The 26,524-nt window shown below is 37.8% G+C and overlaps 1 protein-coding gene across 4 annotated transcripts in view; it reads right to left on the bottom strand.

Annotated features, from left to right (window-relative positions):
• Positions 1-26,524, bottom strand: part of HECW2 (HECT, C2 and WW domain containing E3 ubiquitin protein ligase 2) — a 176,922-nt gene that overhangs the window by 28,541 nt on the left and 121,857 nt on the right. For 3 of the 4 annotated variants that reach the window (XM_088135691.1, XM_088135690.1, XM_088135693.1), the window contains 6 exons: positions 20,481-20,615; positions 16,368-16,470; positions 12,078-12,174; positions 11,050-11,133; positions 7,303-7,412; positions 160-280 (listed from right to left, as the gene is read on the bottom strand). In XM_088135691.1, coding sequence (XP_087991817.1) covers positions 160-280; positions 7,303-7,412; positions 11,050-11,133; positions 12,078-12,174; positions 16,368-16,470; positions 20,481-20,615 — 650 coding nt within the window. The remainder of the gene's footprint in view (positions 1-159; positions 281-7,302; positions 7,413-11,049; positions 11,134-12,077; positions 12,175-16,367; positions 16,471-20,480; positions 20,616-26,524) is intronic. The other variant, XM_088135692.1, reaches the window with a different exon arrangement.

The raw sequence follows: 26,524 nt of genomic DNA, 5'->3' as shown, positions 1-26,524 counted from the left end.
CTGATATCACTTTATCAGAGGTCACTTGGCAGGTAGAAATGGGATGGGGTTAGGGATTTAAATATGCCCCATTTTGCTACCTTAATTCCTTTTCCTCAAGACCCACAAAGCTCTTTTTCTTTCAAATAGCAAAACAAATTATCTAGTATCTCTACGTACTTCAATTTCCCTGGGCCTTGTCCATATCCTTTAGTCTCCAGCTTCCTGTAGAAATTCCTCAGCTTGGCTTCAAAGTCTCTTTTGTAAGGAGCAGGAGCACGAGCATTAGCACGCTGGGTGCCTGCACCACAGCCAGGAAAACAAGATTGTATTAAAACATTATCACAAAAGTAGACAAATGTTAGCTGTATAACATGATCTCATGTTGCCTCATATACAAGGAGGAAAGATAAATCACGGCATAGAGGTAAGCCAGATAGTTACTTTTTTTTTTTTAAGTCTCATTTTTAAAAATGTATTTTGTTGTGGGGGGACGATGTTATGTTTAGGTAGAACTTCTCTTTACTGCACACTTAATATCAATTAATTCTAGAAAACAAACCCCAGAAAACTGAATTCAACTTAGTGCAATTATAGTGTGTGGGTGGTTTTAAATATTTATGAGCTACTAAAAGGACCAGAATGACAAAGAACATGAAGGGAGTGTTTTTGTTTTCCATAAATCTATCAACAATTTTAATTTAGCTGAAACAAGATGACAAAGTACAAGTTTTTCCTTAACCAACAGGAGGAAAAATGAAAGCCATGTGTCTTGAATTTTACCATAATTCAACTGTTATTCACAGGCAAAATCTCTGTTTAGCCTAGAACACAGATCTCTAAATGAAAAAGAAAAGCATACAAACACCAGAAACTTTCACACTCTTGCTGTGCAATCTGAAAGAGGTCTATTCAGAAAAAAGTCCCAGATTCCCAGACAAATCAGCACAGGATCTGCACCTCTTACATGCACAAAACTGCTAGGAAATATTTATGCTGCAATGCCATACACCCTAAGCTGAAGTCAAAGGAACTTACTTTTGAATTCATTGTTTGAAAAATGGCATGGCTGCTTTTTCAAAAATTCAAACCTGGATTTATTTCTAGTCAACTGTAGAAATAGTTAACACCAGCAAAACATGGCTTAATTGCTTCTGCTCTCAGAAATCTGCTTTTAGCTTCCGGTATAAGTGGTACCTAGCAAAACTCATGTTTAGCTTTGAAAGCTAACGTTCAAATCTCGTGTTTCTCAAATGAGATGTCATGCAAAAGAACTCCTACATTTACCGTATACAACCGCATTTGCAGTTACTGAAACTTGTAAGCAAAGCAGGTAAATAAATCCACAAATGGTATTTTTAGAGGAAACTTTAGTAAACCCACTTCCTATTTCAGTCCTAAGGCAGTTTAAAGATTAAAAGCACAGAAATGACTGACATGATGAAGAAGCTGATCTGAATAAATCAAATACATTTTACTTTTAAAACAGTCTCCTGGATGTCTTCATTTCAGCTTCTTTGTATAATTCCTTTGCCTCTTGGATTTCTAAGATTTTGAAACATGCTACCACACCTCAGAAGCTGAAATAGCTCCATAACCAAAGTGAAATATCACAGCTAACAAGCTCCCCTGTTTATAACCCAAAATGGAAAACTCAAATTTTGGGAAGAAACATTTATTATGTATAAGGTCATAATGGGAAAGCACTTCAAAAGCAGGTTGATTATGCTTCATTCACAGACATTTATTGGGAAGAGTATTCAGACAATGCTGTCATCCCTTTATGTCCACACTTGTTTTCCTACGGCTTCTCCTTCACCACCACACAGAGAAAGAGAGAATAGTCATACAGTTCTTTTTAACAGGTCACACCAGGAGGGGGGAGAGAGATGCTATATCATGAAATCTGACTTTGCAGCAGTGCCTCCACAGGTTAACTCTGTAATTCTATTGGTATTAAACAACCCTTGCTATTTCTCATTTGTTAAAAAGAAAAGACACACCACTTCCAAAATGGCATAGGAAGGCTGTAAGGGAAAGAGCATTAGTGATTTCAGACTTCTTATAACATTGGGTGTGGAGGAGTGGAGAAACAGGTATATTAACAAGCAGAAGCAGAACTCAGGCTACACATTTATGCACACTTACTAAGCCTTTTCCAGTCTGACACCCTTGGTGTAAAGTTGAACCACAACTCCTATTATCTAAGCCGACCTGTACCAAACTGGAAGGCTATTTTAAGGGATAAGTTGCAATGAAATCAGTGAGACTTACTTCTCAGTAGATATCCATATGACAGTACTGTAAAAATTTAGACAATAGATCTTCAGAGAGATTAAAGTGGTTTTGAAGAGATACCACTTTTCACAAGACATATATTTCTTTTACCTTGGTAGTATTTCTAATTTATACCACCAAGGGCTCTTGAACAGCAGCCCTAGGATTAGAAGGCAGGTGTTCTCCTGGACTGGAAACTGTCACAGACACAATTTTCAAATTGGTGGTATGTTCAAAGCAAGGTTCCCAAGGCATCGATACTGGAACTGGTAGTTTTTAATTTGTTTATAAAATTAGGAATAACTAGTAACTTGGCTAATTTTGTTCATGATATGACACTGTTCACTTATTAAAATCAAACCAAAATTGTGAACCCAAAAGAAACATCCCAAAAGATGTTCTCAAAGTAGCCAAAGCAGTTCAGTGTAAGCCAATGCAAAGTGATATACATTGGCAGGGGAAAAAAAGCTTCACTTATATTTAATGGGATCTGATGATTGATTGAGGTCAACCCATTATGTGGCTGCTGTTATGTCCTACTATAAAATTTTAATGGGAGTATTCATGGAATACTCTGTACAGTTCTGGTTCACACATGTGCAAAACAATAGGGAGCAGCTCTCCTAGGAGGAAAGACTATAGATCTGGATTTATATTAGCTTGAAGCAAAGCCAGGTTAAGGGGAAACTTGATAGAGATATATAAAAACATACAATGGATGAAAAATATGGATAGAGAGAGGTTTTTCCCCTCTGTTATATTGTTAAGACTTGGGATCATTTGCTAAAACTAAATTCAAGGAAATTCAGGACTGATAAAAGGAAGTTCTTCTTCTTACTATGAAACTCACTGCTGTTATATCTGGTGATGGCCATCAATCCAAAGAGGGACTGGATAAATGCATAGAGGCTTGGGTTAACAAGGACTACAGGTCCTGAGGACAGGTTGCTAATTCTGAAATCCCAGGCAGCATGCCCAAACACAGCTGCTGCTATGGAGCAATAGTGAAGAAGCCCTCCTGCCCTACCCATATTTGTGAACTTCCTTAAAGCATCTGCTTGGGAAAAGTGTGAAACAGAATGCCGGACAAGGGCTGTTGAGCTAATTAGCAAGATCTTATGTTCAAGGCTGGGAAGATTTGTAAACTATAGGAACAAAATGTTCTGCCGGCATAGTTATGGAAAAACCTGCATACTACAAGCAATGACGCTTTAAAAAAAAGTATTATCTTATCTTGCCTAAAGAAAAGAAAGCTGTTATCTACATTCATTAAATGATAGAATAAGGTGCAAAATTACAGGCAGCACATTCAAATTTGCAATCATTCTTTATGATGAAAGATATGCATAAAGAGATTAATTCCATGTGCACTTTTGAATGCATTAACTAAAACACATGCATGATGCCCCACAACAGACAATTCTATGGGTAGCATTCAGTAAATACAAAAATAAATAGACAATTATGTTTCCCCAAATAGAACTGGTATTGTCTATTTAAGCACCCCATAAGGGTGTAAACATCCCTAAAGATCTTAATAAGACTTCTCTAGATAGGTTGGGGCTGTAACTCCCCGAATTTTCCATGGCCGGCTGGTCCCAATACACATTTCTAGACGTATCAGTCCCTAGATTGTAGACAGCTTGCTTAAACATAGAGGGACAACCCCAAACAGACAAGACCTGGCACTGTTGATTTGAAGAGAATGACAGGTGCCATCCCTGTGGTTGATGAAATGATATACAATTATGGCAGTAAAGCATTCCATGTGACTTGTTTTTTCTGTCTCGCTTATCTTACTTAATGAAACGTGATAGTGCGCATGCAATGACTGTAAGGCCCGTGAGAGACAATGCATTTCTGGTCAGTTACATCTCGTGATTATTGCACTGTTATAATTGTGTTACAAATGATGTTATGTGTATGGTTACCTGATTTGCTACCAACCTCCCTAAATTGTACTCCCTAACTGGACTCAAGCCAGAAAGACAAACATGCTGTTGGCAACAGGCAGCTCATTCTTATAGTGAAGCTGGTACCCTTTTGCACTAGAAGGTGAGCAGATAGGTCTGGTTGGCTGACAAGGGACCCCAGTTTAGTAGAAAAGCAGGTTGCCTTCATGATCCCCTTGGCAGCAGTAGAGAATAAAACAATATTAAGGTGACCCAAGACTGACATTTCCAAGCAAGCTACTAACTATCAAAAGTGCACAAACATCCTTTCCACACCTCCTCATTTGTGCTGTTAATTGCTGCATCCTGATAACTGTGGCAGAGTTAGCAGTAAAATATCTGCATCAGTGATGTCATTTTGACAATGAGGGAAGTGGGCAAATATCATTTGGTTGCCAATCCAGCCAGAAGGAAGGCCATTAACCAGTCAAGCCACGGAATTCTATAATGCATATCCTCAAGGATGTAAATTCAATTTATGCTTCTTTCTCATTCTTCCTTATAGCAAGAGCTACTTAAAACAGAAGAATTCAGAACTGCAGCAGTATTAGAAGTTGATCACATTCATCAAGTTACATATGAATGACAGAAACAGCTATTGATCCATTTCGGAAGATATTACTTGGCTGGAGTCAAAATTGGCCACTGACTTTCTCTTTTGCACTTAACCGTGGTATTATCATTATGATAATACTGGCCATTCAAGTGATCAGATGGGATGGCTTTGCCCTGATGAAGTACAAAGTGCCTAAAATTCCATACACAGAGACATGGAGTAATGTTTAAGTAGCACCCCAACAATAGGAGAATTGTTAAAAAGTACCCACACATTTTTTAAAGATAGGTTGAAGTTGAAAGGAGAAAACCCACTCCAACTTGGTAAAAGTACAGGAGAATCTATAACTTCACTACTGAAACTCAAGCAAAACACATTCCAAGCAATGTTTTGGCAAATGTCCCTCATAATTTCTATTATTGTTTCCATTCTTCAGGTAACACCTGTGAAATTGCACAGCACGAGCTATAGAAGTAGTTACCAAGTAAGAACACCAGATTATATACCTATACATAAACACACAGAGACACACAATTCCTATATTTTTCTTATTTTTCAGATGTTGAATGTGAAAGAAATAGACTAATTTGGGGACATTATTTGCTTGACAAGGAATTTGTCACAAAAAGTCGTGCCAAGCTAACTTGATTTCTTTTTCTGACAGAGTTAGTAATTTAACAGAGTGCACTGAGCAAGGGGTTGAACTAAATGAGTTACTTTGTAACTCTATTAAACAACATCAGAATAATCTATAATAAAAGCTTATCAGCTACTGCTGATGTTGCCAAATTCAATCACTTAAAATAAAGCCTTTTGGTTATGTTAATAATTGAGGGATCCTGTCTATTTTTTATTGTTATGCTAAAGAATCTCCTTATTTTTCTGTCTCCTCCTTAGCCAGAAAGGAAAAGAGAATGCAGATTTCTCCTTTCGTTCTTTCCATCTTACACTCATCTGATGATTTCCCAAATCCTGAAGTGAGAATATGATTTTGTTTTCTTTTAATTTGCTATATCCCCAAGGAAATGGCTTTTGCCCAAGAATAAGGATTCCTGCCTCACTGAGCAACCCACCGCTCCTCAACCCCTTTCTTTCTGTCCAAAAGGAACCCAGCTCCCAGCTCATTCAAGCCAGTAGACAAGGAGAGGTAACTCCTTCCCCCCCTTCTTCTCAATATACGTCCTTTTCTTTTTCTCCTGAACTCAGCCTCTGTGAAACTGAAATACATTTGAGAAATACATTTACAACATATTTTCTGCTATTCTGTGGAAGGCCTATGGCTGCAACTATTTTTCTACTTGTTTACTTTTATTGACATTATTCAGGACCTGTTTAAACTCTTAGCCTGAGAACTGACTTGGGAAGATTCATTCCCCATTAGATGAAGTGCTCCTAAATTATCTTTTCAGCACATGACAAGTTCTTACGACAAATCAGCTGGCAGTGTCAAGAATTTCCTGGGCAATTAAAGCAATTATTCCCATCATAAGAATAACAAAAGAACGGAGCTGTTATTAAAATAAATTATCCGCATTATACATGTCTCTCTTTTTCTCTCATTATATGTACTGCGTGCACATGCTTTTGCATGCTGATAAGTTTGCATTTTATATATAACCAAGTGATTTTATGGCTATTCATGTAATCTAAATTGGAGCATAAAGCTGTTTGACTGGGAAAAGAGGTCTGTGATGAACTTCTTTCCTTTATGAAGTAGGTTGAGTGATTAATGAATCATTCATATTAAAACTCACGAATGGATTTTAATTATGTAATAAATCATAGGTAATTAACAGAAGGTGCTGAGATTTTTTTCCCAGAAAAACAAAACCAACTGCATTTAGCTGTATAAAGCCCCAATAGAAATTACCAAATTTTTAATAAAATGATCCTTATCAGGTTATTACATAATTTCATTTAAGAAATTATGTCAGACTGAAAACTGCCTATTAAAATTAGCATTATTGATATTTCTTAAAAAGCATAGGTACATAATATTTAAAAATGAATTCTATTCCTTATTTTTAGTGCTTTCTTAATGTATAAAGATTTGCTAATACAGCATCCTTAGGAAAAGATTCCTAAGAGATCAGGCTTAAGGGACAACATTTGTATTATACATATGAATCAGACAGAATGTCAAAATCCAGTTTATAAAGCCTAATAATTGAATTAATTTATGCCACAATGGCTGTCTTTTGGATTGTTTCTTATTCCAGAATATCATCTTCCACAGAGGTGAGAAGATACTCCAGCCATTGTTTAAATTTTTCCTCTATGTACAAAAGAGATCTAAAAATAATTAATGTAGGTCCTTCCTTTTAAAAAAATCTTTGAATATCAGTGGCAGAAAACTGCTAGCTCCTTAATGTAGAATTTGTTTTCTTCGCTTCTTCAAAATCATCCTTCTGAGAAATGCTATTTCAATGTCTGTCAGCATAGAATTCATTTAGTCTTAACATCAAGGCATTCATCTCCTGCATTTTACAAGGAAAGCCGTGAAACTAGGCGAGAACAAACCTTACCAACAGAGCTTACCTGGAGAGTTCTGAGGAGAGGACACGGGGGAGCCACGTGGTGACTGGCAATAACTGGGGTGAAGTAAGGCATGTGGTGGTACATATGACATAATTTCCTCTTCGAATAAACTAGGCAGAAAGTAAGCAAAAATAAGGCACTTATGCAAACTGATTTGAATACGCCACATGTGATATTTTCTAGAAATATCATATATTCCTAAATATACCAAGCCACACCATGTTAATCTCTTTGAAAGGCTTGCACACTTGCATCTGAAACCTATGATGTCAAAAGCCATAAGTGGAAAAAGTAAAAGGTTTAAGCATACGTTCTCTGTTTCCAAGCATTTCCACTGGAAATAATGTCACTTGTTCTAAAATGCGGTCAGGCTACCACTGTCCATATCTACATGCAGCATGAATGATGGGCCTAAAACATTCATGCTTTACGCCTCAGGCCACGCTGCACAAAATCCAAGAATACTTCTGCATGTCCCACCACAAATAAGTTACACCAACGGCTAATTCTACTTTTTCTGCAGAATTGTAAAATAAGTTGCCATTGTGATAGGCCCTCTCATTATTTTTCAGGAGACTTCTTTAAACATACCTTTTTATCTAGGCCTTTTTAGAATTTATTTGAAGGTTTAGTTTTAATGTTGCTTTAGAATTTTAAAAGACTGTAGAATTTTACATGTTACATTTATATACTGATAAGCCACTTGGGAGCTGTTAAAATGAGCAACATATTCATTTATTAGAAAGTAAATAAATATTACGTTATGCCATTTTTTAATATGGAACCCACAAGCAATGTTTTATGTATCTTCCCTCTTCTGTGCTAAATCCATGTGGCTTTTAGCCTAGTAAATGTCTTCCATATGTCTTCTTCTTAAGGGAGGGTGGAAGTGGGGAAGAAATCATCCAGTCCTAAAAGGCAAGTCTCTCTCTTACTTTGTATTTAGGACAAGTTTTTCTTTTTGCTGAGCAAGGCACAGCTCTTTAGACTGCTTACTGCAAATATTTTCCGACAGAGCTAAATGTTCCAATGGAGCTGTTTCTATCTTGTAAGATTTTCCAGATATTTTACTTCAGTTGCATATATAATGTGAAGTATAGCATTCAGACTTTGTTGCTCGGATGTTAAAGTGCCCTGCCTTGAATGGAAGGTCTTTCTCATTCACGGAAAGCCTTTGATCCAGCTGAGGCATTTGTTGGGAGAAAACTATTTTGTCCAATTCCACCCTAGAGTGCCCTGAACTGGAGCTATGATCCTACAGTAGAGATTTCAAAACACTTCGGAGTAGATGGGGGAGCACAAGGCTGCAGAAAATAAGGGGAACAGTGAAAACCACCAACCTGCTCTCTTTAACCAGTGGAAATGTGTCATGAATGGTGTTCTCATAGGTTCCCAGATTAAGCCACTTTGTTTAATGTTAATAAAAACAATAGACTCTTATGCCAGAATGTAAACCAATGACTTTGAAAGGTACTGACTTCTTTCCATGAGGCAAATTATTTTATAATTTAGGCTGCAGGTAATATTTACTGAAATAGGGAGGAATATCCTTTCTCCACTTGTAAGTAAACGTAAAAGTAAAGAATTACACAGCATTGGTCCAAAAGGAATTGCCTTTTTAAAAACTTCGATCATAATATATTTTTAACAATGTAAAAGACATTGAGTGGTCTATGAAATCAGTCTTGGTTTATCTTGGAAACATATTATTCATAAGCCCACAAGGTAATATGTTAAAATAATACAATTAATGCTGCTGACATAACCATCCTTCAGAGCCATAAAAATGACACGTCCATTGAGGAATGTATTTCCTGACAGATGATTATTCCCAGAATTGCTATAAAAAGAATAACTTTCAAAACAAAGGAAATGTCTTGTTTGAAACAAATGGAGGGGGAAAAAATTAAAGAACAGTATTATGCAACAGCTTGAATACAAACAACACACTGTGTTGTGGCATGAAATTTCTGCAAGTGCACCCCCGCAATATATCAGAGGCAACATTACACAGTGGGTGTGTTTTCATGGCACAGCAAGTCTAAGTCCCTGAGAGTTATGAATGAGCAAATCTGCCGGGGAATGCTCCAGCCCGGCTCCAATGAATACGCAAGGCAGAAAAGGTCCCAGGTGGGGTCTGCCTGTTGCTCAAATCAGCATCTTCATATCACTCTTCTCCTTCTCTGAATACAAAGGACAAATGATAACAACATGCTACAAGTTGAAACACCCATGCAAGAGCTGCAAGGCAGAAAAACTTGCAGCGCAGTGATGTGATATTCCAAGTTGATAATACTACGTATATACTACACAGAGTGAGGGAAGGAGGGAGAGTCTTTAGTAAAGTGTCTTTCTGAGAAAGATGCACGGACTGTAGAACTGATATACAATCTCGATATACATCTTCCAATAAATCTATATTTTCTGAGAGTATCTTTTGCAAAGGACCGAACAACTATTAATCTGGGGAAAGAAACCCTGTGTAGATGATACTTCTTACACGTAGGTGGATAAGACCCAAGGGTGTGCCTGCCAACTTTGGCTTCACTGAACATCTGAACAGGTTGCACCTGGATTCAGACCACACTTGATTATAGTAAGTAGTTGTCTAGTCTGTGACATATTGTGTTGAGTAAATTCAAACTGTGTGGTTAATTTATCATTCAATATGTTGCACAGACTTAGGCAGTTGGGTTCATTCAATAAATTATGATTCAGTTATCCAGAGTTAGAGGGTTGTATAAAAAATCATGTCTATAGGAATGTAAATATAAATCATGTAATCTAAACATTCTAATTTTGTGGCCTATGTATAAGTCAGTTTAAAGGTTAAGTGTTCTTCACATAGATATGACAGCAAATACGTGGATCGTGGATATATAAAGGGACTAAGAAAAACATTAAGGCTGTTACCCCATAGCACATATGCATAAATATGTCTTTATATTACTAAATTAACCTATACATCTCCATATGTAATGAAAAGGGAGAAAGTGAAAGTACTATGAGTGTTCAATCCATGTTTTGTTCCTGCAATCTATGGTTGGAAATATTATGAAATAACACCCAAGATGCCCTTTCTAAAGCATACAGAAAGATCCCGACACCAAGGATTTATAAGGTAAAAAACAGCAGCATAAATCAGCATAAGGGGATGGATGATGGGGGAACAGAGTCACATGTAAGTAAGTAACTCTTTCTATAAGGACAGCTTACAATTCATATCAGAGGAACATCCCCTATTTCCTATCAAATCATGTTCTCTTTTGAAAGAGAAATATAACTGTGTCCTCCTAATCGGCATCATGCCCTTCCTTCTTCCACAATCCAGCATCTTTCCTTGCCCTTTTTATAAATACACATCTTCACATATAGGTGTAAGTCTGCAGTTATGCAAATCTAACTTTATTGGTCAATTAAGGAACACTGAATGGTCTTCTAATTGAGTGGTTCCCCATTTCCTTGCCATGGCCTCATTCTTTCTTGCAGTACTAACATCTTAGGGGTTTGAGAATAATTTCTATTTGAACCTTTAGATGCATGGTGAGAACTGCACAAATACAGAAATGCTCTTTTTAAGAAAACCCACAAAATCCCATAATTATGGAAAGGATGAAGGGAAAATCTGTGTGAACTAAATTTATATTGACTAAGATTAGATAAATGGAACAATGACAGTTATCAAAGTGTAAAGATTGCTAAAGTAAATGTATCATAGACACTCAGATTGCAGTAAGTATCCATTACCTTAATAACATAACAAGATCTGCATCACTGGATAACCGCACTAGCCCTGGTGTTCCTTCAGTCCGAATAAACTGGATCTTCTCCCTGTTTGTATCAAGCACTAATGTATGTAAAGGCAGCAAGGAAAACCACTGGGATACATCAAACAGGCCTCTAAATTATTTTAGGCACCATTTTCTATCCACCATACCATCTTCAGCCAGCTCCCCTCCATTAACCCCCAAGACCCTCATGAATACTTTCTGAATACTGTTTTTTTCTGTTGGCTAGCTTCTCTACTCAAACTGCTTCAAGTACCTCATCAGTGAAAATCAGTCATTCAAGGTAATGCTAGATATTCCCTGAATAATTGAATTCCAAGGAGTAGCACAAGCTCTAGAGAAGAATATTGCTCTTCTAAAAGTGGACCATTTAAAATATGTACATGGAACCTCCTCATCCTACAGAGAATGAGAAAATGGCAAGAGAAAAATGGCAGAGAAAAAATGGCAAGAGAATGCTATTAGTTTCCTAAACAGACTGTCCTGGATGTGTCCTAAAAAGAACAAAGGTATGTTCTGCAAAATCATCTCAGTCGTTCAGCTTTCCTTGTATACCAAATGCCATTAGTTTCCATCTATAAAAATAGCTACCTTTGGACATATCCTTTTGGATATTTTACCTAGTCTATGAGCTGCGGCAGTCCTTAAAGTAAAAAAAAATAATAATACAGATATAGAACAGTATTAATCAGTTTATTACAACAGAGTTTTGTAGCACCTTAAAGAATAACAAATGTATGATTTCAAAACATTTGGAGTAGAGAAGAATTCACTGGAGTGGGCTCTAGATAACAAATACATTCTACATAAGTTTGTTCATCTTGAGAATGCCACAAGACTCTTCATTACTTTTACAAATTCTTATAGCTTCTCTTTTTTTTCTCTGCATTAATTTTTTTGAGAATGTGAACTTGTTAGATTTCACTTGTACCTTCAAGTCACAGTAAAAAACATCTCTGATAAGAAAAATGTCATTATTCTGCTCACCTGAGTGAATGATTTCTGGTAAGATCTGGCTGTCGCTCTTGGAGAATTTCAAAGATATTGGGTTGCCTCAGAAATGCAACAATCTTGTCATTGTAAGCTGAAAATTCAATAAAGAGCACCATGTTGAAAAAAATCTGCTTGAAAACAATAGTCAATTTTCATCAGGAAACTTAGATTCAAGTTCCACCCTTCAAAAACTGATGTTTTTCCAGAAGGGATCTTTATTAAAGATGAAAGGAGAAATTTGAAAAGTATATAGCTATTTATAAGATACCTATCAAAAACACATTAAAGTAATATGCTTTTTCTTGGGCTTGTACACCTGTTATGCTGCAGTGATACGGCGAACCACCGGATGAAAGACTGGAGGTCCCAAATCTATCCCAGATGCCCTCTAAGTCTTCACACCCTGATCCAGCCCCGTTTGGAGAAGTTGCTCAGTATTCTTTCTGCCACTACCCTTCTAAAAGGTACCTTATATGACATCTATATCCTAACCCCAGTATGAAAGAGAGAAATAGTCCTCTCACAGCTGGGGCTGCCTTTCTGGCAATTAAAAAGTCAAAATGCAAAAACTGAAATAATTTTGACAGTGCCATCTCCTGGCCTGCATAGAAGCACAATTGCTATAGAATTTAGCTCTCCTTCCACCCCTTGGGAGATAAATTAATCTCACAGAAGATAAATAAAATCAAACTCTAATATTAAAAGAAAAAAGTGGTAAGACAAATATCAACCCCCCCCCTTTTTTTAAATTTAAAGTATTAAAATGAACACATTCAATGTGAAAATAAGAACAGCTGCCCAGATCATGGGGACAAATTTGAAATATAAATAAACAAACAAATAAATAAATAAAATATAAGAGCTTGCAAATTAATTAAAAAAGAAAAATTTGAAGAAAATGGAATACTTGGGCATGGAATCCAACACCTAGTTTGATGCAGGAATTTAGTTTAAAACATCCATAACAAGTACTTTTCCAGATGTGACTTGGTCATTTCTTGCACAGAAGAACCTATCATCTTACTTAGTAATTGGGTCTGTTGTTGTTTACTTTTATCTGGAATATATTTCCCTGTAACTTAAAAACCATTATTCTGTATCCTGCACGATGGAATGACAGAGAAGAGATTGTGACTTTCTTCTGTGTGACAATATTTTAGGTACTTGAAGAGTGCTATTGTATCCTCTATAAGTCTTATCTTCTCAAAGCTAAACATACCCAATTCCCTCTATTCACAGTAGAATTAGCTTCCATTTTGTTTCCAACTGTCTTGTTATTTTCACTGCCAACCTCTGAAGCCATTCCAATTTGTCCAAATCCAGTCAATGCAGAATGGAGTGGGACTAATACTTTTCATCATTTGGAAACTATACTTTTATTGAACTTGGTTAAAACCACGCTTGGGTTTTTTTGTTTTTGTTTTTTGCAGTCCTTTCATCCTGCTGAATCATAATTAACCGGTACTACCTACAGCTATATTACTCTTTTCATAGATGCTATTGCCAAGTCATATATTTATTCCTGTGCATTTGATTTCTTTTTCCTAAGTGAAGAACCTATATTTGAGCTTCTTAAATTTCATTCTTATTTTTCACCCCTTTTGCTAACCTGTCAATGTAATTCTGAAATTATTTACAACTTCTAGGATAGGAGCTATTCAACTACACTTTTGTATCATCTATGAATCTGAAATGAATTCTCTGCACCTCATCGTTGAAGCCAGTAATAAAAATATTGCAAATTAGATTACAAGTTCTAAAAGTTATTCTGATGAAAAGGCACAGCCCCTGTTGCATAGCTGAATTTTAAACAGAGTAGCCTATTCAAAGCATTACCATATGCAGCACTGAAGAAATGGGCAGCAACAGAAGTTTAAATCAGCAGTGACTGTCAAGAAACAGTGCTGCTGAACAAACATCCAGCCATTCCATCAGATTAATTAGCTGTGGGTGTCTTCCCACAATGTGACAGCTGCTGAACTCCATGAATTAACTTCTGTACTTGAAAGCCATGAATCACCAGCCCTGAAGCCAATGGGGTTTGTCAAGTGTAAGTAAGCATCAAATATACAAACAGTTGCCAAAGTAACTTAACTCACTGAAAATAAATGTGATCATCAAATAAATGGTATTGTACTGACTGTATGAAGAATAAGAAACTTATTTTAAGTATTTTTTCCCCCTAATTAAACATTTTATATAAAATAACACGTTTAAAATGTTTTCCATTATCACTGCAAAATTCTTCAATTTAGCAATATGGCTAAATTAAACTAATACTGAGAAATGAAGCATATCCATCTGTTAATTAACATGTCAAGCAAATATCAGTTAATGTTTGTAATGTATTTGCATGCTGATCTTTTTTTCTGAACATTCACATTCTAAAACAAGGGACACCCTCTAAAACTCAGTGGGATGAAGAGGTAGATATGGAGCTTTGTACAAACCAGGGTATCTACTCCAAAAGCATTCTGTTAGTGAAATCAATTATCTATGGAGGTGCTGAGCTCTCCCCCACCAGATGTCTTCAAAGAAGTTGGATAGACTTTTGTTGGAGATGCTTTAATTTGGATTACTGCACTGAGAAGAGAGTTGTGCCCTTCTAGGATTCTGTGGAGCAGCCCAGTATTCTAAAACTGTGTCAGTGACTCATCACTTCAGTGGGGTTTTTGTTTGGTTTGGTTTGGTTGGCCTTCAAGTCATTGTTGACTCCTGGCAACTGCCTGGACTAGTCCCTGCAGTTTTCTTAGCAAGGTTTTTCAGAAGTGGTTTGCCCTTGCCTCCTTCCTAGGGCTGAGATGGAGTGATTGGTCCAAAGTCACCCAGCTGGCTTTGAGCCTAAGGCAGGACTAGAACTCATGGTCCCCTGATTTCTAGCCTGGTGCCTTAACCACTACCCCAAACTGGCTCTTCTTCACAGTGGGTATCCTGACATACAAATAACGCTCAGATGCTGCTAGGATGGGACAACTCTGGACAGAAATAGAAACCACCAGTAATTACTGCTTGCTAGATCACGGTCAAAAACACTGGCTTCCTTTCCTCTTCCCCTTTCTTTATAATATTGAAAAAAGACATAGTGTTATGTGACATCATCACAGTGAACGCTTCCCTATTAACACAAGCAAAAACCAGAGAAGTGGCATAGCGGTGGAGAAACTCACCACTCACATATGTGAAGTCAATGTCCTGCCTTGCTAAATGTTACATGTAAGAGAAGGGTAGAAGGTTTGCTTCCTTTTGAGTTAGACAAGAAGTACAGTATCAGCCTCTGATCATTCAGGAGAAAAACTTTTCAGGGAACCTTTTTGCTAAGGTTTACTTAATACATATTTGTATCAGCTTACACCTCAGAGGATGCATTCTTTGTTGTTCAACTAAATGGTTCGAAGTGGTTCAAAACAAAAGTCTAAACTGATTTTCATATTGACGTATCACCAGTAACTCAATGTATTTGAAATAACCAGCTACAGTATTTTTAAAAAGCCCTGCTTTATCAGGCAACTGTGTCCTGGGTTGTCTTCCTATGGTATGATTTAAAAAATAGGCTTTTTAGTATGAAAAATAAGTGTGTTCTTATCAGAGTCTCATTTCATTTTTCCCTCTAAGGCAGCTCTATCCAGTGAACTCTTCCATACATTAAAGAAATAAGGATGAAAGATCTTCCCCCTTTCAGAAATCTCTTCTCCATTGTATGGCTCCAAACTTTAACCTTGACTAACCAAACCTCCATCCCTTTGTCTAAGGGCTTCTATGCTGAGCTTAAAAGGTGGGAATTTCAGTTATCTCATTTTAGAATGTCAGGCTAATGGCAAAATTGGTTGTCTGCAAAAAGCTGGATACTTGGCAACCGTGAAGCACATGGGTTGAGGGTCTGCATGGCAAACCAAGAAGTAACAATGAAAAAAACACAATAAAATGCTTCAACTATAGTCATCAGTGAGAGACTCTTAAGTTTTAGTTCCATTACAAGAATGCCCTTTTCAGAGTTGTTATCCCATCATGACATTTGATACCGAGAGTTTCCCCCAGGCAAACATGAGCCAGGAAGTGTTTTATCTGAAATCTGATATACCTTTATTTAGGACTATAACTAGTTTTTAGTTATATTTTATATTTTAGTTACATTTTATATTTAGTTATTGTTTTCATTGTTAGGAAGCATCTAAATGTTTTCTTTTTAAACAGCACAGAAGTAACTTGCAGAAGCAACCTTATGCTTTAACACAATAATGTAAAAAGAAAAGTCTATTTTTCAAGAGGCCCTAAGTGAAGACATACCCACTGGAACCATGTCCTGGTACTGAGCCCTGCTGACTGCACTGAAGGTACTTGATGGCCTTGGCAAGACTGGAGGTCCTGAATGGCGTGAGTCTTCTCCTACCTGAAAAATAAAACCATAAATATTTTAGTTACATATACAGAAGTCTTCTTACCTACCATCCTATTTATTTTCTTTACTGTTTGAGAATTTTTGTCCTGCCCTTCCTTAAAACACTACTGAGCACAGAAACCTTTATCTGCCAAGCAGTGTGAAAGCTTGCCAAAAGAAAAGTTTTTATTAAATGGCAGAAAACTAAAAATGAATCCCAACGAGTTATATGAGGCAAAGTGTTCCTCAGTCTCAGAAGACCTTCTCTCTTTTCTCAGTTGAGCTTCCACCATAGCTAGAAGAGAGAGGAAACCCCTTCGGCTGCTTTTCACATGCAGAAAGCTGATGATAGAGACTTCCATGTAAACTGGGAGGCATCTATCAAAATTCAAATAGTTTTCAGACAAGCAAGCCAGAGAAAAATGGATGTACATATTGAAGAAATGAGATAAATCTGCAGCCTCAGTATTTCTATTCTGAAGGACAACATGGCTTTTCCATGTTACAACACTACTATAAGCATCATTATCTGATATTACTGATGAGTTCATTCAATGAATATGAATCAGGAAGTATATTTTAGATTTTCCAATAGGTAGGCCTATGACATAATGACAGCAAGAAGAACTGTATTTTTAAATACATTATTTATGATGTAAGCTAAAGCCCTGATGAAGTCTGAGCAGTCGTAGGAGTGCATACATGTGCTGCGTGGGGGAGAAGTCCTTTGAAACATTCCTTTTCCCTGCTGTTTCCATTAAAAGGAAAGTATCTAAAAGCACCAGTGTGAGTTTCCCTTGAGATGTAAATATAAACCCATAACAGAGAGAAGATTTTTTTGTCAGGGCAGGGAGAGAAAGATTTAGAATTCCCTTTCAGCCCTCCCAAGAGTTCTAAGATTGCTCAAATTTTCTGTGGGTGCTATTTCCATAACAAAGACGTGCACTTTGATAGCACAAGCAATTAAGTATCATATCCAAATTAACCCAAACTTTCAACTACACTGCACAATGATTACAAAAGAAGCATATTGGAAAGCCTTCTTTTATACTCTTATTTAACATCTGAGACACGAAGGAACAACTTATTAAACCAGCTGACCAATTTCAGTAGCATTTCAGTCTTCACCCCCACCGTGTGTTTTTTTAATTTATTTTCATCATTACCATCATCTGTGAATGGTTCAATTCTATCTAAATTAAAGTGATATTGAGCAAATGCATACTCAAGATATTGGCACCCAAATGATTTAGTAATAAAAAATCTACAGCTATTCATCTTGAGTAAACCCAAGGAAAATAATTGAATTACATTTGTCGTCCTAAGTTAGTGCAGATATGTTTAAATAAATGCAACCTAAGTATGAATAAGCCTCAATCTAATCATATGTTTTCATTTATACCTCTCCAGAGTATTTTTAGTTGCAGAAAAAAGAATATGCATAAATATTTGGGATCTAAAATAGGGATTGACTAATTCTGGATACTCTCCCTTCTAGCATTAGTTTGACTCGATATCAATTTTAAAACTTTTTCAGAAGTTGGACTGCAGGTCACTATATTTGCCAAATCTCAGTCAGGCTTGGCTCTGAGATTAACTTGTCATTAAGTAAGGAGCTAAACTCCTTCTGCTCATCACTGCTGTGTTTGAAGGTTTGGGATGTTTTTAATGAAAGACTGAGCAAACTGTGTTTCATTGCAGGTAACCCAGTTTACAGTATGCATAAGGAATTGCCAATTGTTCACCAGTATAAACTTCACTAAATGCAGTGAAGGTTAATGCAACAAAATTATTGGGATACAAGCGGAAAGCCTAAGCGAATCAACTATGAACGTCACTTCCCTTTCCAGGAACAACCCCACATTTCCCCTTGTTAAACACGAGCCTCACTTCTGCAATTTCCTGGCTCCAATTAGTCGGTCTCTTTGCTGGAGGTACTTCAGCTTTTTTACCACACTACTATTTGTTTTCTATGCTGACAGCACTCACTTTGCTCCCAGCGTGAGAATCACACATACCAGCAATTTTTTTTCCAAACAGATAGCATTTCTATAACTTCGCTTCTCTGAATTAGATCACATTCAAATTAATCCTGTTTTATAACTGACTGGAGAACTATGCTAAGTTCCCCATTTTTCAGTGGAGACCTCTTATTCCTGGAAATGGAAAAGAACAGCTCCTTCTGGAGTTAATGCCAAGAAGTAGAAATCCAAGTATTGTTAGCTCCAATTCCTTAATTTCTATCACTATTGCTGAAAAATAAGCCCACGGCAGGCTTTGATTCCAAGAATTCTTATCAGGAAAGGAAGAACTTGTGGCTGAATGTAATGATTATATGCAACACTGCATAAACAGATTTCCACTTGTGCAACACATTTTTCTTCCATATCTACACATGAACTTCCATATCTACACATGAACTGTGCAGCCTCTTTTATTTCCATAAAATCTGTCTCAATGCAACAGATATCAAGGATAGAAAGAAGCAGAGGAATCCATTTTCTCAGTAGCTATTGCTATGTTGATATATTGGCAAAATAGGACATAAACCCATTAACATACTTCATTAAAAGGAGGAGAAACAGCCGTTGTCACCATCCTTGGTTTAAAAAGGAACACAGTGCAAATATCTATTAACTTATAGATTTCTGCTGGCTTTTTGTTTGATGTTGTGTTCCTACATACATTCCTCTCTAACCACAGCTATTGTTTTAAGTTTACAAGAAATTCCTTGGCATTGTGGTTTGTAATATATCGGGGGGGGGGGGAGGAGAACATTTGCACACCAACCTGACGGTTAAAGTCAGTACACATAAGTTTACCCAGTAAATTCATATGATGTGACCATAAAATCACCAAGCTTAATTTGAAGGAGATTTTACTTTTTATTTAAGATTATTCCATCTTTTGATATTGCAAGGAAAAGAGCTTGGGTCAAATTCCTTTGCCCAGATTATAGATATGCCTCTTTTCCACCATCACCTGTTTTACACAAGTGCTCTGTAACAGTCTCCAAACAGTCTATTGCTGATGTTGCTATGAATGCATTTGCAGGCAAGGGCCCCCTAGTGGTATAAAAGGAAAATGAGAAGGAGGTTTTGCAAAAGATGATTGCAAAGTTCAAACTCCTTTGCCAAGCTGGCACAACCTGAATTCAGCTGACTCAGGTCACAACCTGACACAACCTGCTATCTACCCAGGAGCAACTGAGAGCATCTGTCTTTTTTTATCTTGGGCTGTGTGCAATAGATAATAATTGCAATTCTGGCATTTGTAAAGTTTGTTCTCAGTACCAGGCTCAGACAGAATAAGAGTTCATCACTTCCCAGCTGATGTCTTGGAGGTAGCTAGAGCAAACTGCCCAAGGAGGAGCTTGGAGACTTCAGAGGCCAAACAATAAATAAGATACATGATCAGCATCTGGCTTTGCCTCCAAAGTTCTAGATTCAACTCCCAGCATCTCCGTGAAAGGCAGAGAGACAACCAACCAAGTGGAGATCCAAACCTGGTGCCTTCAAGCCAAGGTGTAAACAATACTGATGGATTAATGCATCCATACGCTATCCCTAAGGTGCAGTCATTCAGCTGATACTCTTATGGCTGCTGCTTTGTCTGACCGGCTTGCCACCGCTGATCATCAGCTCAAGAGGTAGGGTGGCAAGGGATACATGAGGACAACTTTAAAAATTGGTCTGATAAAATAAATGAGGCATTTTCTTTGAGAACCAATGGTGTGCAGTGGCTCATATCTTTAAGTTAAATGACAGGAAACCCAGGTTCAAGTCCCAGTTCATGCATAAACTGAACTATTTCTCATGTTCATAATCTATACATTACTGTGGCAATTTGAAAAATTCCCCTTATGTGTTTCTGATAATGAGAGGGCATTCATTCTGGGAAGGGGGGGGGGGCAGGGAAGAGTATGCTTTTAAAATAATGAAAAATGCCAATCGTGAAAGATGGGAATTAATGGTGAAAATCTAATGCACCTAAAACAAACACTTGGGCCAGTTCCAGCTTACCTCACCAGCACTGTGGCTGCGCTGCCTTGTTAAATGCTGCCGGTGAACCAAAGCGCTAGTTGGTCTGCTGCTCTGCAAAGGAAGCCGTGGGTCAATGAACGTGGTGGTACGTGAATTGTGGTCAACAAAAAAAGCCTAGCAAAGGAAAAAAATAGCATTATTCACCACTCTTTGCTCAGTGTGGTATTTCAGGCTGCGTATCTTTCAGCATAAGTTTCAGTTAGATCACTGAATGCAGGCACAGGAAATCACTGGTCTAATGAAAGCTAAGTTTTGAACCAAACTATGGCACAAAGACTTTTGTCATTTTTCTTAACATAGGATAGATATGGCAGAGAGAACACAGATTCTCCTATCTGTGACAGTTCACTATACTCAAGCAGAAGGAGAGAGAGAGAGGCATCGATTAAAAAAAGCAATACACGTTGTATTGACAGGCTTCATTAAGAATGATGAATAATGGGGTAGCTATATCTCAGACAATTCCAGTGGTGCCCACCTGGGCTCCCTGCCCCACCTTTTTTTTAAAAGATTCATTTCACAAATATAAGCAAAAAGGAAGCTGAAGTGCTATAAAGCAGTGCATTGTCCTCTAGTATCATATGGCTTTAGAGAAAAGATACAGAGCTTTCTGAAAGCAAAGTTAGATTGCTTTCGAAATCATGGGCATTTTTTGAGCAACAATCACCACCATGGCAGCCATTTTGTGAGGCCACCTACTACATAGTCTCAAAATTACAAAAGGGTTCCTGCTCACAAACAAGTTGCTTACTTAGTTTTATCTCAATCTTAAAAAAAAAATTAAATACTACTAGAAAAATAGTTTCTAATACATTCTTCTTATATTCTGATTCTTAATTGTTACACATAGTAAGATTACAACCATGAACAGAGGAATACAAACCCAAAGCTTCTAATTAACTCCTATGGCACGCTTTGATTACAGACTGAAGGATATCTGGTATAACTTAAGCAAGGCTATTCCTATGAAGGCCAGCTCCACCAACCCCCTTTATTATTAACAGGTTCCAAAGGCATATTTTAAAAATACCATATGTGGTCAATAACTTTAGAAGAAGCAGTAATTCCTCAGCTACCTCATCCAGAAAGCTTTTTTTCCAATCTGGTAGTAAGGCTGAATTTTCAAGACACATAGCCCTTGAGAACCCTGTCCTTCGTTACTTTATCCAATTGTCTGTTAAAACCACGCAAGTTAGTCATCACTACATCTTATACTGATTGTGAATTTGTTGTGTGACAAGTTTCCTCCCGTTTCTTATACTGTAGGATGACTTTCCATATTATGTACTGCGGTATTTAGGAGAGAATATCCCATTAATCTATCTACAGTCAGCTCTCAAGGAACTGCTGATTCTTCTTCACTGTTTTTCCTCCAATAATTCAGGTGTAACTTCTACAGCCTGAAAGATTGAAATATGGCTAGGCTCTGCCAGCCATGTGTTATTTTTCTACACCGAAAGACCAAACTACTTGTGGTTTTCAAGAGGCATTTTTTTAAAAAAAGGCTCTCCTTGATTTGTTGTGTTTGCAGTTTTTTTTCCTCCTGTCTGTTTCCAAGATGCTAAATTCTGCCATGATGACCTATTCACAGAACGACATCCATCATTAGAGAGATTTTTCCCTTCATCCCCTCTGCTCTGGAGAAGCTCTAAAGCAATTTGGAAAGGAGGAATGTGTATATGGCTGCAGGGGAACAGGAGACTAGGAAAGATCCAATGCATCAGTGGCAATTTGTTAAGTATTAACTCACATGGACTTTTGTGAAATGTATACTATTTTATAAAGGAAATTAGCTGTCCTGCATAGGCACACAGATCCCCTTGAAATGTCACAAGAAAACAGAAATGCTGATTGGGGGGAAAAACTTTAAAATCTTAGCACTCATCAAAGATAACACACATATAAAGACAGCTTATCCAAATGCTTATCACCCAATTCCAGTACGAATATGACTGCAGAGATACCACAGTACAACTGCTTATTAAATAAACTGCTTCTGTAAAGAAAGAAGTAATAGGAAATACTACATGCACAGGACTGACAAATGTCTTCATATTACAACAAAGAAGGTGGAGCAAAAACCACCATAGAATGCAACAAAATACCACAGCTATTTGTACTGCCGTGGTTACTACACTGTAGTTGCTCTAAACGCAATATGGTAGCATGACACAAGTTTAAGAACAGACAAACATTGCAAGAGTGGCACGGGCATCTGTTTGAAAGTCAAACTTAGAAGCACACTCTTTTTTTTTCTTTTTCTTTTTTTTGGTGCCTTTAAGTCAGCGATTACTCCTGGCAACTGCCTGGACTATCCCTGCAGTTTTCTTGGCAAGGTTTTTCGGAAGTGGTTTGCCATTGCCTGCTTCCTAGGGCTGAGAGAGAGCAACTGGCTCAGGGTCACCCAGCCAGCTTCATGCGTCAGGTGGGACTAGAACTCACAGTCTCCTGGTTTCTAGCCTGCTGCCTTCACCACTACCCCACAGTGGCTCTCAGAGGGACACTAGTTCTCTGTATTACTGCTTTGACCCACCTGACCTACTACTTATCAGCCCTTGCTCTTTTGTTTTTGCCATATAGGATACCAGATATCTTAATGATGCTTCTGCTTAAAAAATAACTCTCAGAAAACTACACCAGAGACTGGTGCTCTGCAACCAGCCCTGTCTAAAAAAAGGTTTGCAATTCAGATACTAACTTTAGTGAACTGTGTGCATTATTTTAGCTAGAAGCTTGGGACTTCTTTTCTTGCTCTTGTTGTCATCAACCCAATTAAGCTAGATATTTTAAAACATTCCAAATCCTGTTCAGTTTAGTGTATTTCAAATACTCTGGCCTAACTGGTTTATGAACCTCTGCCTGATATCTTTTCTATCTAATATAAGCTTGTGTGAGTGCAATCTCCCAAAGGCTAAAATCTTAATAAGATGAAGATAACACATAATTTGAAAGCATGTTCAAAATTTGAGAGCGTGTTTGTCAGGTAGGGAAACAAATAGTTCCAAAGGAATAATGTTGCCTCTGCATAATACTGATTCTTCCACAGCAATTTAATAAAATATGCAGCATTTATTTATACCATACACTTAAGCAAACAGTAAAGATGCTTATGGATTATACTAAATGAATACAATTGTGTTATGTGCAAGTGCTTTGAGGCCAGGCGATAGCAGTCTCTTACATAATGAAATCCAGCATCCCTGCTTTGAAGCCTCATTAGAGAAAAGAAAAATCAATGGAACTTCAAAGCTGTGTGCTAATCTGGGCAATGATACTGCAGCTGGAGACCAAGCTGAACACTATGAGAGAGAGAGAGACTAATTTTAAAATTCCCACTGGCCACCAGAAAAAGGGTGTAGTCTGGATATTTATTGTGGCTGGGAAGAGAAACAGGGTATTTTGGTTTGGACAAACTACAAGTTTTACCCAGATTGGCAAACTGAAGTTCTTGTTTCAAGTAAATCATAGGCACTATACTAATGTGCAGGGACATTAAACTGATAATGAAGGTACATATTGTCAAGACCATGCTTTTCTCAGCTGCAACATACTGCCGTGGCCATCAGGAGGGCTGGAAAATGGAAGCCCCTGAATGGTAACGCTGGAGAAAACTGAGAATACCTTGGAGTGCAAGTAGAACAAATAATGTAATACTTAATGAAATAAAACCAGACTGTTCAGTAGAAGTATTAGTAATTGTAGAGGTTGCCTAGTCCAACCATCCGCTCAGTACAGGATCCACTAGTGCATCAATGACAGATCACCATCCAGCCTCTGTTTCAAGACCTCTGGTGAAGGAGAAACACATCATGTTCCACTGGCTGACAACCTGTACAGTCAGAAAACTCCTCCTGATGCCTAGTTGAACTTGCTTCCTTGGAGTTTTATCCCATTGCTTCTGGTCCTGCCTCTGGGGCAATAGAGAGTAAGTCCATGCTCTCTTCTCTGTGTTAATCCTTCACGTACTGGAAGCTACAACCACAGTCATCTTTTCTGTAGACTAAACATACCCAGATCCTTTAACTGTTCCTCATAGCACTTGGTTTCCAGACCCTCGGTGGCCCTCTGCACTTGCTCCAGTAGTCACTATTACTTTTTAAACTGTGGTACACAGAACTGGACATAGTACTCCCAAAGGAGTCTGACTAGGACAGAAGAGAGTGGAATAATTATTTTCCATGACCTGGATGATATGCCCCTAATGCATCCTAAGAGAGCATTTGGCTTTTTAGCAGTTGCATCACATTGCTGGCTCATGTGTATCTTGTGATTTGACAAAGACACCCTGATCCCTTTCGCATGTATTACTTGCAAGCCAGGTCGCTCCCATCCTATACTTGTGCCTTACATTTTTCCTATCCAGATGCAGAATTGTATGTGTCTCCCTGTTAAATTCAATTCTATTCATTTCAGCCCACTGCTTCGGCCTGTTTAGATCTTTTTGAATCTTCTCTCTTTCATCTAAAGTATTAGCCACACATCCCAGCTTTGTACCCTCTGCAGACTTGTTAAGCATCTCCCAAACTCACTTATCTGTACCATTGATAAAAATGTTGAACAGTAAAGGGGTGGGCCCAACTTTTACCTTAAAAGGGATTGTGAACCCTTTTGAATGTTCAATATTTCTGCATAAATATGATTTAAAATGTGACCTGTTCTCCACACAAGTCCTAAAACCAGATAAAGAGAACCCAATTAAACAAATGAGTCAAAAACATTATACTGGTTCATTTATTTATTGAGGAAAATGATCCAAAGCTACATATTTGTGTGTGGCACAAGTATGCAAACCTCTAGATTAATTCATTTGAAGGGGAAATTAGAGTCAGGTATTTCAATCAATGGGATGATAATCAGGTGTGCATGTGGGAGGTCCTGCCTTATTTAAAGAACAGACTTCTGGGTATTCACTATCAAAGTCTGATCTTTACAACTGTGTGGCAGTGTGTCATGGCTTGAACAAAGGAAATTTCTGAGGACCTCCAAAAAACCACGGTTGATGCTTATCAAGCTGGAAAAGGTTATGAAACTATATCCAAAGAGTTTGGACTCTACCAGTCTGACATCAGGTAAACTGTATACAAATGGAGGCAATTCAGCACCATTGATATCCTCCCTAGGAGCGGTCGACCAACCAAGATCACACCAAGAGCAAGGTGTGTAATACTCTGGGAGGTCTCAGAGAACCCCAGGGTAACATCTAAAGAAATAAAGGCACTCTTGCACTGGTGAATGTCAGTATTCATGAGATCACCATCAGGAGAACACTGAACAACAATGGTGCGCATGGCAGGGTTGCAAGGAAAAAAACACTACTCTCTAAAAAGAACATTTTGCGAAATATTTTACAGTTTGCGAAAGACCGTGTGGATGACCCAGAAGGCTATTAGAAGAATGTTCTGTGAATGGATGAGATCAAAACAGAACTTTCTGGCTTGAATGAACAGCATTATCTTTGGCAAAAGGCATACAACTGCATTCTAGCATAAGAACCTTTTCCCATCTGTGAAACATGGTGGTGGCAATATCATGGTTTGGGCCTACTTTGTGGCTTCTGGACCAGGATGGCTTGCCATCATTGATGGAACTATGAATTCTGAATTGGACCAGCAGATTCTACAGGAAAATGTCAGGGTATCCGTCCATGAACTGAACTCAAGGGAAAGTGGGTCACGCAGCAAGACAATGACCCAAAATACACCAGTCATACAACCAAAGAATGGTTAAAGCAGAAGAAAGTTAAAGTTTTGGAATGGCCAAGTCAAAGTTCTGATCTTAATCCCATAGAAATGATATGGAAGGACCTGAAGCAGGCAGTTTGTGCAAGGAACATCAGCTTGGAGGAATTTTAGCCCATTCGTCCTTACAGAACTGCACCAACATCCCTGAGTTGAAGCAGTTCTGTAAGGAGGAATGGGCTAAAATTCCTCCAAGCTGATGTTCAGGACTGATCAACAGTTATTGGAAATGTTTAGTTGCAGTTATTGCTGCCCAAGAGGGGGCACACCAGTTACTGAAAGCAA

Source organism: Python bivittatus, unplaced genomic scaffold, assembly GCF_059951505.1.
Source record: "Python bivittatus isolate LINGU-HERP-01145 unplaced genomic scaffold, Pbiv_v1 ctg000200_np1212, whole genome shotgun sequence".
Taxonomy (NCBI): Eukaryota; Metazoa; Chordata; class Lepidosauria; order Squamata; family Pythonidae; genus Python; species Python bivittatus.
This window is presented reverse-complemented; position numbering and strand designations above follow the sequence as displayed.